Source organism: Mastomys coucha, unplaced genomic scaffold, assembly GCF_008632895.1.
Source record: "Mastomys coucha isolate ucsf_1 unplaced genomic scaffold, UCSF_Mcou_1 pScaffold15, whole genome shotgun sequence".
Taxonomy (NCBI): domain Eukaryota; kingdom Metazoa; phylum Chordata; class Mammalia; order Rodentia; family Muridae; genus Mastomys; species Mastomys coucha.
Genome location: NW_022196897.1, coordinates 22,248,566 through 22,260,616, shown reverse-complemented (window position 1 = coordinate 22,260,616; position 12,051 = coordinate 22,248,566). Strand labels below are relative to the sequence as shown.

At 35.3% G+C, this 12,051-nt stretch overlaps 2 protein-coding genes across 3 annotated transcripts in view; one reads left to right on the top strand and one right to left on the bottom strand.

Annotated features, from left to right (window-relative positions):
• Positions 1–12,051, top strand: part of Pbx3 (PBX homeobox 3) — a 197,609-nt gene that overhangs the window by 62,542 nt on the left and 123,016 nt on the right. The gene's annotated exons all lie outside the window — the stretch shown is intronic.
• LOC116090041 (protein transport protein Sec61 subunit gamma-like) lies at positions 5,476–5,744 on the bottom strand. Its single transcript, XM_031369928.1, has one exon. The coding sequence runs from the start codon at positions 5,742–5,744 to the stop codon at positions 5,538–5,540; it is 207 nt and encodes a 68-aa protein (XP_031225788.1). The 3' UTR covers positions 5,476–5,537.

Sequence of the window (12,051 nt, the reverse complement as noted above, 5' to 3'; positions counted from 1 at the left end):
AAAAAGAAAAGACTACAACCTCAGTTGCTTCAAGGAAGAACACACAATGAAATTTTATTTTATACTAATCCATAAAAAGTAATCACAGTTGAAGTTGTATTAATTTTGTAACTTACAGAGGAAATATTGGAAATAGTGGGTTAAAAGTCATGAGTCACTATAAATCTCACAAGCTGCATTCGACTTTAAAGCCTTCTGAAGAGGTGAAAATCATTGAATAGGTGGTTAATTTTTACTTTTCATTACCAATAAATGATAAGTTTTTATAGTGCCACTATATATCACATCTCATTTAAGAATGTATAAAACATGTAGCTCCAGAGTTTAATTATAGAGCTCCCTACTGCTCCTCCACCTCCCTTTTCTGCATCTGCAGACAGTTGGTCTTGCATTCTGACAATGGCAGGCTAGTTGGAGCAGTAGACACAGTATACTTTGCAAATGTTTTTCTCTAACTACAGCTTCAAAGCTTAGGAACTGTGCAAACAAAATCTTTTTAAGGGGAAATCATCTATACAGGGTTTAGAGCATAATAGTAATATTTAGGATAATTTTTAAAAATGGAAATAATACAAGATAGTATTAATTTTATGTTTTCTCTTTTGTCAACTTGTTTTTTTTTCTTTTAGCATTTTATGTTAAGAATTGTCTTTGTTCAAATGTAGAAATTTATTCAGTTTCCCCTGGTCTCAGAGATGCTCCTGTTTTGTTTTGTTTTGTTTTTATCTAAATTATTGGTTATTTCATTTGAAGATTAATTTCAAATTATAGCCAATTGTTGCTCTGGTGGTTTCTTCTGTGAAAACATAAGAGAAAGAATTCAAAGATTCTTTAGAGTTCAGAAAATTTGAAAGTCACTCTGTTCACTGTATAGTTTTAAAAAGTATAAATTACTTTTTAAAAAGTTACTATTCACTCTTGACTGTATTGTTATTTTATCCCTTAAAGGCTGCTAATGAGAAATAGAGCCTCATTATGATTTTAAGGATGAGAGAGGAAGGCTTTTAATTAATGATATGTAAATGGTCTTGAATTGATTATGTTAGAATATCAAGAGAGATGGGTAGAAGCTGTGGTGTAATATATTTTAATTAAGAATTAATTAAAAATGATGGCAATTTCATAAAGCCTCACAGAAAATAGTGGAATTTACTTTCTGTCAGGAGTAAATTAGCCTGTGATTAAATAAAGGGCTTGCATTAATAGTGGAGTTATTTTTAAACTCTGCTATGAAGAGTTATGTAATTTTTCCTAAATAAGTAAAATTAAAATTCAATACTTAAAGGTGAACAGTGACAGAGTACAAACTCATTTTTTTGTTACTGCATTATATCATTCCTGTGTTAGAAAGATTTTGAGTAAAATTTAACCTTAGCATGTTTATCATGTATCTTTGATAAATGAACTTTATCCTTCTTGCTTTAGTAGCACCTCAGATAAGGATCTTGAGCAAGTCACCTTCACAGAGACATTCCTCCTGCTCTCTTCTACACAGATCTGAAAAGTTCTTTACTGGTTGTTGAAAATTATTTTCAAGGGAGGTACTTGCCCTTGTCTCCTTTATGGCATCAAACATTATCTTACGTAGGGATGTTTTTAAAATTGTAAATAATACTTCACCTGAAAAGGATAGCACCCCTTTAAAAAGTCTAAAATGTTCGTATAATCTTTAGCCCAATACTTATCTAAGTTTACTGCATATTCAGTCCATACCAGTCACATTATTTTTACTTTTTGAAGGAGTATCTTAATATTTAACCCTAACTGTCCTGGAACTTACCAAGTACAACAAGCTGTCCATGACCTCACAGAGACCCTCCTGCCTCTGTCTTCTGAATGTTGGGATTAAAGGCATGTGTCATTATGCACAGTACTTAAAAAAAAAAAAAGAATAATTGTTTGATTGTTTAGCGAAAGTTCTAAAGGAAAAAGTAGTTTTGAATTAAAATTAGATTAGAATTTTATGGCCGTAGAATGGCCATAATCTAAGAATACATACATCTTTTCCTATACTTTCAACACGGAGACTCAGTTTAACCATGTGCTTGATTATATGGGAGTTTTCATTAAAATTCTGTATAATATTATTATCGTATTTTCAACTCTAACTTGACACTTCATATTATGCAGTACACTTTAGGCAGTAGTTGTGTTGGGGTATTTTATGGGTCATTCGTCTCAGCAGTATGAGGAACAGTACCTAATGTCATCCAGGCATCTTCCTGCGTTTACTTCCCAAGTAACAGTTTTTATAGGCATACACCATGTTTTGCCAGTTATTTAATTTGGGTATGTACTTGTGTGTCTTTGCTGATGTAGAAAAGTGCACATTTCTGTTTGTACTCTGTCATTCCTGATTTCTACTCCCACTTCCTATTGTAGCCCATAGTAATTGTTCACCTGGTATATGTAGCTTGGCAGTGTGTGGTGTTTGATTTCAGCAATATAGCATTGGGAAGAGTAGGAATGAACATTTCTTTGTCCAAGCAGCAAAATAATGAACATTGCTGCTGATTATAAATATTTTAAAATTTACCCCAGTCACCAAGCTTTATAAATATATCACTAAGGAGTCTGAGGCCAGCCTGGTCTACAGAGTGAGTGTAGCAAGGACAGCCAAGGCTACACAGAGAAACCCTGTCTCAAAAAACCCCCCCCAAAAAAGAAATATATATATATATATATATATATATATATATATATATATATATCACTAAGAAGCTGTCATAACTTGCTGGTGAAACTGTTGTTGATGCATTATTTGACTTTCACTTCTTTGTAAATGTTGTATAGAAAACAGGTTCAATGTAATTCTGTGTTTTCTCTTCATCAACACATTATCGTAGTAACAGTATCTTTTGCTTTCATATAAATTTTGGAACAAAAATATTTTTTTTAAAAGACTCAGCTTAACATATATAATGTTCATATGGGCTTTTTAAAGGAGAGATTACATTTTCTTCTGGTAATACGTTAATGTCTTCTATGCTGAGGAAGAATTTGGCATCTTTTTTCTTTTTCTTTTTCTTTTCTTTCTTTCTTTTTTTTTGTTTGTTTTTTGAGACAGGGTTTCTTTGTCTAGCCCTTGCTGTCCTGTAACTCATTCTGTCGATCAGGCTGGCCTCGAACTCAGAAATCCGCCTGTCTCTGCCTCCCAAGTGCTGGTCCTCCCACTGCCTGGCGGCATCAGGTTATTTCTGAGAATGTTTTTGCAGGTCAAATAATCCAGTAGTGCCTCAGTGAACATTCTAGGGTATCTACTTTGGGTATGGGGTCTCTTAAGAAGAAATTTAATGTTTTTATTTTGATGGTTATAATCTAGAAAATAATTATGAGGAGAACAGTTGTTCCAAGAGGAAACATTTAAAAAATGTGATGGTAACTTGCTTAGAGACAAGAAAGGCAAGGATTTTGATGAGACTTAAGGAGACCAAGGCAGGGAAGCAGGCAAGTGTGGAATGAGTATGAGCACCAGTGTGGAAACTGAAACATAGTCTGCCCTGTCTTGGTTCTTGTTGATCTGTGCTCAGTGTCTGTGAGTTATGCTGGATTTGTGGTCTCAATTGCTAAAGACCCTTCCCATCCTGTTGTTCCCCCATGCTTCATTGATTCTTATTTCAGAGGTTGTATGCCTGTTTAAGAATGGAGAACACTATTATGATGAAATGTTTGTACTTTGGGCATTTGGGTTTCTGGTGCTGCAAGGCTCAGAGATCTCTAGTGCTCTCCTAGTATCTAAGTCTACTCCTTGGCCTTCTCACTTTGCAAAGAAGTTCACCATTCCTTCCTAGGTAATTTAAGGATTTATTATATTAGATGCCTGTATGATATATTCAGTTGGACTAATGATTTTTGTCTCTCCCCCATTCCATTTATTGCTTACTACAAAATGACAATCCTTCCAAATGCCTGGCCTCAGCATTGCTCTGGTGGCTCAGCTGTAGTTATGTAACAATAGTGATAACTCTCATTGTCTGAGCCTGCTGTTGGCCCAGTGAAAAGTGCAGGGGATTAGCCATTTCACTATCAGTTCAGTGATGTAGGTTGCTGGTCCTCAATCTTTTTATTTAATGCATTTTCTATGTTACCCTTAAGAATTACTGAGGACTCCAGAGTTTCTTCATGAACACTCATTTTATCTGTTGGTATTTGCTACATTACAAATAAAGTTTTAAAGTAATAGTAATAAAACAATTGCATGTTGATTAATAACATTTAAAGATGAAAAACTGTATTTTTTATAAAATATAAATTCAGTTAGAATTTTCTTTTTTTTTGTAAATCTCTTTTATGTCTAGCTTCCATAGCTTGATTCTCACATCTCTCTACTTTTTGTTCTATAATGACATCACAGTTCATTTTGCTTCCTACAGTGTTCATTGTATACGTGTGCACTTGAGAGCAAAAGGGCAGTCTGACTCTTCATAAGACTGTGAAATACACCTCAGGTGGACCTTGCAGACCTGAAGTGGCCTTTAGGAGATGCCTTTGGGGTGTCCAGGTATCACTGCTGCTTTTGCTAGACAGTGCTGGTAGTGACTTTCTGTTCTCTGCGTGCTCTCAATGCTAGCGTTCTATATCACTATCCATGGCTGTAATAGACTGAGCTTAATGTAGCTTCCCTTAATTTTGTCATCTAATTTAGGGATTTCCTAGAAGATCCTGGAAATGTATTTAATTTTGCATTGAAAAACACTTTTTAAATTTAGCTATGGGTGGTGGTTTTCAGTTGGTTAAGGTTTTGCATAGCATCTTTGAATGACAAAGGCAAATGACATTAATATTAACTCATTTTTAAAGTTAGAACATTGAGAAAACAGTTGGAATTGAATATAGTATTGAGAATGTAGCATAGTCATTTATATTTTTTATTGTTCAATTTCTTTACATATATAGGATTCTTTATTTGTAAAAAACAAATTCCTTATTTTGGAATGCAAATTATTTAAAGTGCATAGTGATGGGCTGGTAACGTGGCTCACTGTGTAAAGGTGCTTGCTGTAAAGTCCTGAAGTTCAGAGTTCAGTTCCCCAAACCCACATTATAGAAGATTGACTCCTGTAAGTTGTATACACACACACACACAGAGTAAATGTAAAAAAAAACAAAACAAAACAAAAGTGCACAATGACTATAAGCTTGTCTGGGATATTCACCAATTAGTTTTGGGTCATTACAGATTAGGGGAAGTTTTTACATTGAAAATATATTATAAGAATGCTATAGAAACATAATAAGCCAGCACTAAGTCCTTAGGCAACTCAACTTCCTGTGTGAAGACCTGATTAGAAGAGATTATTCTGTCCCTCAGAAAGTATGAGCACAGTTCCACAATATAACAAAATTGTACTGTGCACAAAAATGTATTTGAATGAGATATTGATTGGTCACTCTGAAATGAGGTCGTTTGGGCATATGAAACTTCTTTATTTTGATTTTTGATTGTGAAGTATTTCTTTTTTTTTTTTTTCCAGGCAGTGTTTTACTTCATGAGCTTGTCACCCCCTCATTGGTTCACTTGTCCCAAGAGAAAGGACTCAACTACCCACAATAATATTATTAATAGGGATATGGATCAGTTTCACAGAGAAGCCAATTAATCCCATGATAGCAAATCCTATAGCTGTGGCCATGGCGATCTTCTGGAATTCTTTTCTGTCGGGTTTGGTGCACCTTTTAACCAGGCGAATTGAGTCCTTTACAAACTGCCAACTTGGCTCTACAAACTGCATTACCTGATCCATGTTTGCGGGATGGTGGTTTGAGAGCATAGAGACACGTAGCTAAGGAGAGAACTGAGCCCGATTGTGAAATATTTCAAACACAGTCACCCATATTCCTGCTAAATTTAATGAATATTGATATTTGCTATATTTGCTTTAGATATTTATTTATTTAATACTTTGTTATAAGGTGGACTGGTGGCTTAGATCTGTAATTCCAAGTATTTGGGAGGCTAAGGTAGTAGGCTTGCAAGCTCAAAGCCAGCCTGGGCAACTTAGACATTATCTCAAAATTAAACGTTAAAAAAAAGAAAAGAAAAAGGTCTGGAACAATTCATCTGTAGAGTGCGTGTCTGGCATTCTTAAGGCTGTAAGCTCAATTTCTAATACTGTAAACAAAAAAGAAACTAACAAGAATGATAATAAGAGACAAAATTAATAAAGACCCAAATTACACGTGGTTGAGTATTCCCTTCTGATCACTAGCTTTCCTGCTCATGTTGTAACATGAGTACCTGTCCTATAGTAGGTATATAATCTTTTCATGTGCACCTCAAGTATTTCCACATGTACTTATATAGCATTTTAGCTTTGATATAAAATATTATATTAAAGACACATTGTATGTCTTTTTATAGTTCATTCTTTGTGATTACCATTTTCCCCAAGTGTATTCAGTTTGACATATGTGTATTTATTTCATTTGTTTTTTTTTTTTTTTTTTTTTTTTTTTTTTTTTTTTTTTTTTTTGGTTTTTCGAGACAGGGTTTCTCTATATAGCCCTGGCTGTCCTGGAACTCACTCTGTAGACCAGGCTGGCCTCGAACTCAGAAATCCGCCTGCCTCTGCCTCCCAAGTGCTAGGATTAAAGACATGCGCCACCACTGCCCGGCTATTTCATTTGTTTTAACTGCTTTATAGTATTCCACTGTGCAGATGGGCTGCATAGTCACTGTACTGTTAAGAATGTGCAATTCTTAAAACATTTTCCTATAATAAGTATACTTGGTGCTCACAACCATCTATAACTCTAATTCCAAGGTATCTGATACCTCCTTCTGACCTCTGCAGGCACCAGGCACACACATGGTGACATACATACATGAAGCCAAAACACTCATACACATAAAACAAATTAAATCCTAAAAACAAAACAAAGCAAACCCAACAAAGCACCTTCCAGCAAACAAAAATAAATGTCTGTACCACATTTGACCTTGCTAGTTTTTCTTTTTTTCTTTTCTTTTCTTTTTCTTTCCTTTCTTTTGTAATAACAACACAAAAACGAACCTCAGTTGAGAAATGCCTCTGTAAGACTGATCTGTAGGCGAGTGTATGGGGGTATTTTCTTGATTAATGATTGATATGGGTGGGCTGTGCTCACTGTGGGCAGTGCCACCTCCATACAAGTGACCCTTGCTTATGTAAAAGCAGGCTGAGAGTGTCACAAGGAGCAAGCCTTTAAGAAGCACTCCTCTATGGCCTCTGTTTGTGTTCCTGTCTTTAGGTTCCTGCCTTTAGCTCCTGCCCTGACTTCCTACCTAATGGACTACAGCTCCAGGTTGAAAGAAACCCTTTACCCCTGAAGTCGTGTTGGTCCCAGTGTTATCACAGCATTCATGTCAGCATGGAACCCTTTCTCCGAGAGGTGGATAGAGTTATGCAGTGTAATCTCCAGCTTTTCTTAGTGTTCCCATGTTGCTTTTCAGAGTGGTTAGACATTGACATGGCACTGATTTTGCTTGGTTCAGAACATGGCTTTGGATTTACTTACTTTTCAAGAACCAGAAGCATAATCCATCTCCTTTCCTATATCCTTATTCTACAGCTACCCCCGCCCCTATATCTTAAGTGTTAGATATAGTTGTCAAGAGTTCAAAATTTCAACTTTCCTGACTGTAAGCAACTTGTATTTTGCTTTAAATTTTTTTGTAGGAAGGTGCTTTTGATGTTATGCTTATTTGAAGATATTAATAAACTGACAAGATAGATACAAAAGTAATTTTGTTAAATATATTTACATATATTCACAGGGCCAGGCTTTTAGTTTTTGACCTTCCAAATGAATGTTGTGTTAGTAATGTCTTACCTTTTGACACAGACACATATCACCATCAATGCTCACTTGAGAAACAACAACATAAAATTACAAAAGCCTTTCTAAGTCAGTTTATGATTTTGTGTTGGGCACATCCATAGCTGGCTTGGGACACATAAGGCCCATATATTGTATTACCTAGCCAAAGTCTTCCAAATTTCAGAGTAATTAATAGTTTATATAGAAATCATTTCGCGGGGCGGTGGTGGCACATGCCTGTAATCTCAGCACTTGACAGGCAGAGACAGGCGGATTTCTGAGTTCGAGGCCAGCCTGGTCTACAGAGTGAGTTCCAGGACAGCCAGGGCTACACAGAGAAACCCTGTCTCGGAAAAACAAAAAAAACAAAACAAAACAAAAAAAAAAAAAACAAAAAAAAAGAAAAAGAAAGAAATCATTTCAAACACATACATGGATGTTTATTGTTTGTTTATTTAGAAGGATTAGTAATTTATTAAGTGCCTCTGTAGTTCGAAAACTACTTTTAAGCTGTTACTAATTTGTGAGCAATAAAAACTCATGTTTAGGATAAGACTAAACCTCAGTGAGTGGACACAGTCATAAGGACCCTGTAATGGGATAAGTGTGTGAGTACTGCAGAGGTCATTGCCATCTTTAATGTAGTCTAAGCCAGTTTGGCCATTTAAATACAAGGTTGGAAATAAATTTGATCCATGGCCAGTCATTGTAAAAATGTCTCAAACCCTGATTAGCATTAACTTGTATTTGACCAGGCTCAGTGACTTTGGGTTTTAATGGAACAACTTATTCATAACAGTAAGTTATTGACTCCAAGGTTTCCCCCCCAGATTAAAAAGTTTTATGTTATATTTAGAATATTCAATGCATTCAGCTTATTAGAAAGTAAAAGGAAGCACACAATTCTAAACATGCATATAGATTTGTTTTCTGTATCTCTATTACAGTATTTTCAAACCTTTGATTGGCAATGAAAATGAGAAAGGTATGTCACCTTCTTTGTTCTAGGGTAAATAGAACACATGCTTCCTGCAGTCCACTTGATCAGTGAGAAATGCCTTATATCAAAACCACATGGCAAGCATGCAGCTGTAGGGGATCCCCTGAGATCTGTTTTTGATTGGAGCAGGGAGTTGGGTACTGAAAGAAGAGGGAGACAGACAGGTTGTTTTAAAGAATTCCCATCAGGCCAAATGCTTATGTTGGAGCTGTGTTACAACATTTTTCATGTAAAAAATGCAGCTTTATTGGTTTTAAAGGTTTGAGGCCATTCATAGCATGACTATAATGATGTATTTTCACTTTTGCATGCATCTTTTTTGCATTTCATTAGTTGATGGATCAGAAATTTCATTTTATACACTTGCTTGTCAGTTTTCTTTCTCAGGATTGTGTTCTGAAAATAGGTCATTTCAGAATTCATCTAGTTCTTAAAGGCTATGCAACTGGCATAACCTGTGACAAACAGCTGTCAAGCATGTAGACAGCAACAGGAGAGAAAGAAAACTTGATGACCTAACTTAAAATTATTTTGATAGATGTACCATGTTGATTCTTTTTACGTAATCAGACTAAGGGAGCAACTCAACATTTGCTTTTCTAGTCAAAGGCTATTTAAATTTTTGTGCATATTGAGGTTTTGGTATAATTTAGTTAAAGGTCTCATTATAGCAGATGAGTATGCACTAAATTTTAATATTCTCTGAACATTACTGTAAAAAGCCAAACAGTCCTTATGTTTAAAACACAAGCAGCACAGCAGAAATATTTGTATTATTTTGAGAGGAGTACAATAATAGTTTATGGAAGATTCTAAAGGGAGGATTACAGCGCCCTGGTTTGAGGAGTGGTGTGGCTCTGGCACTGCTCTGTGGCAGTGGAGCCCCAGATGCCTGGCCAAGCATCCCTTACCGACATCTGGAACCAGTTGCAATACATCACTGTCAAAACTGCTTTCTATATGTATCTGCATTTACACATTAGTTACCCACGCAGCACTCATCAAAAAAGCTGAACAATCTTGACATGGTGTCCCTTGTGGAACTGCAAAGGTGAACCGAAGTTGGGAGGCAGTGTCTCGCGTCACTGTCTGCTGAGCTCTTAAAACAAGAAGCCTGATTAAAAGTGAAAGGAAAAATTCATCAGTTGCCTCAGCTTTCTAGACTTCAGTATAATTCTTACTTATAAAAAGGATGTTTTGTGTAACATAGAACATGAAATATAATATGAATATTTACCTGATTTTGCTTAGAAACTAGAGAAATACATCTTAACCTTAAGTTGAAAAGAAAAAGATTACTCTCTATGTATATTTTCTGTTAGCTATGTAATTTCTTTTGTGTTTCTTTTTTCATTGAAGTAGTGGGGGTTAAACCTAGGGTTTTAGGCATCTTAGGCAAACACTGTTGGTCACCTGTATCTTTGGCACTTTATTTTAAAAGGAAACTTAAGTTTAGAACCAATTATGAAGAATTTTAGATAAAACATTGGTAATATCTGGGTAATATGTATTTTTAAGTACATTTTATTTCTTTATTTTTTTTGTCTGTGAATGTTTTGCATGCATGTATATGCACCACATTCATACCTGGTGTCTGGAAGTCAGAAGAGGGCATTGGATCCCTTGGACCTGTAGTTACAGACAGTTTGAGCTGCCATTGGGTGCTGGGAGTTAAACCCAGGTCCATCCCCTGGAAGGGAAGCCAGGGCTCTTTGCCTATGAACCAGTGTTCTAGCCCCATGGTTAATGAAGTTTAAGTGCAGAAAAGTGCAAAATTTCAAACATGTGGCCCTTTTGTGTTCATTGGGGGTAACAGTGTTTGTGCTTATTCATTTTCAAAGAGTTGACTGATAGGGAAACAGTAGTTATTTATAGATAGCTTGTATTAATATTAATTTGAAAATGAAATGTGTTTTGACAGAAAATAAACACAGTTTTCATATAAACTATTCAGGTACCTTTGCTATCATCTTAAACTAACACTCTTTAGTACTATTGATGATTTTTTTCTCTTTTTTTTGCTTTGATTCCCTTGTCCCTATACCCTGTCTGCCCTGTGTGTGTCATCTCAGGCAGACTGAGCACATGGAGAGTTTCTTTTCTCATCTGACAGAAGGAGATCTGCTTGAAGAAGTCAAACCTCTGTCCAAATTCATTGCACTATTATTCTAGACTAGAAATTGGACTTTAGAGCTTAGTGTTTTGTTCTCTTTACTGGTTTATGTTTAACCTTTTATTATAAAACTTTTCAATATACAAAGCAAAGAATACTATGACCTCCTCATCTCATCACCAGCTTGAACCATCTGTAGTTTATATTTGCTTCATATCTCACATTTAATTTTTTCTTGCCTGAATATTTTAAAGCAATTCCTAGACACCAAGCCATTTCATCCTTAAATATTTAAATCTGTATCACAAACAAGACATTCTTTCTTTTTTTTTAAAGATTTATTTATTTATTTCATATATGTGAATATACTGTAGCTGTCTTCAGACACACCAGAAAAGGGCATTAGATCCCATTATAGATGGTTGTGAGCCACCATGTGGTTGTTGGGAATTGAACTCAGAACCTCTGGAGAAGCAGACAGAGCTCTTAATCACTGAGCCATCTCTCCAGCCCCAAATAAGATATTCTTTAAGCCACTTTTACTACCACACCTTATCAAGTTATCAAAACTTTAATTAGCAACACCTTAATTTCTAATATGTGATGCCTGTCTAGATTTGTTGCTTGCCTAAAATAATTTTTTTTGTGGGAGAATTATGAATTGTTTAAATTAGGTTCCAAGCATGAACACTCTTGTATTTAGCTCTAATGAATACTAAAGAATACTTCTACCTCTTTCTCACTATCAAACCACTTTTACACATCATTAAAGAACTTAGAATAACTATCCTATAGAATGCACCATAGTCTTGATTTTGCTGATAATTTCCCTATGGTATTATTTTTTTTCTAGGTCTGGATTAAATTTAGGGTGCATCAAATCACCTTCCTTCCTTCCTTCTTTCCTTCCTTATTTTTTTAAAGAGCAATACTTAAACTAACCTATTTAGTACTGATGAGGATGTTTGCTTAGTAGCAAATTTGTGCTTTAGTTTTCCGTCTCAGAGTTTTATCATATTTGGATATTCAGTGCTGGAATTAACTGAATTTCTTAGGAGTTTAAATATGACAATTGTCAATTTCTTGGTGCATTTAATAGCGAGCCCCCACCCCCCCCTTTTTTTTTGTTTTGTTTTTG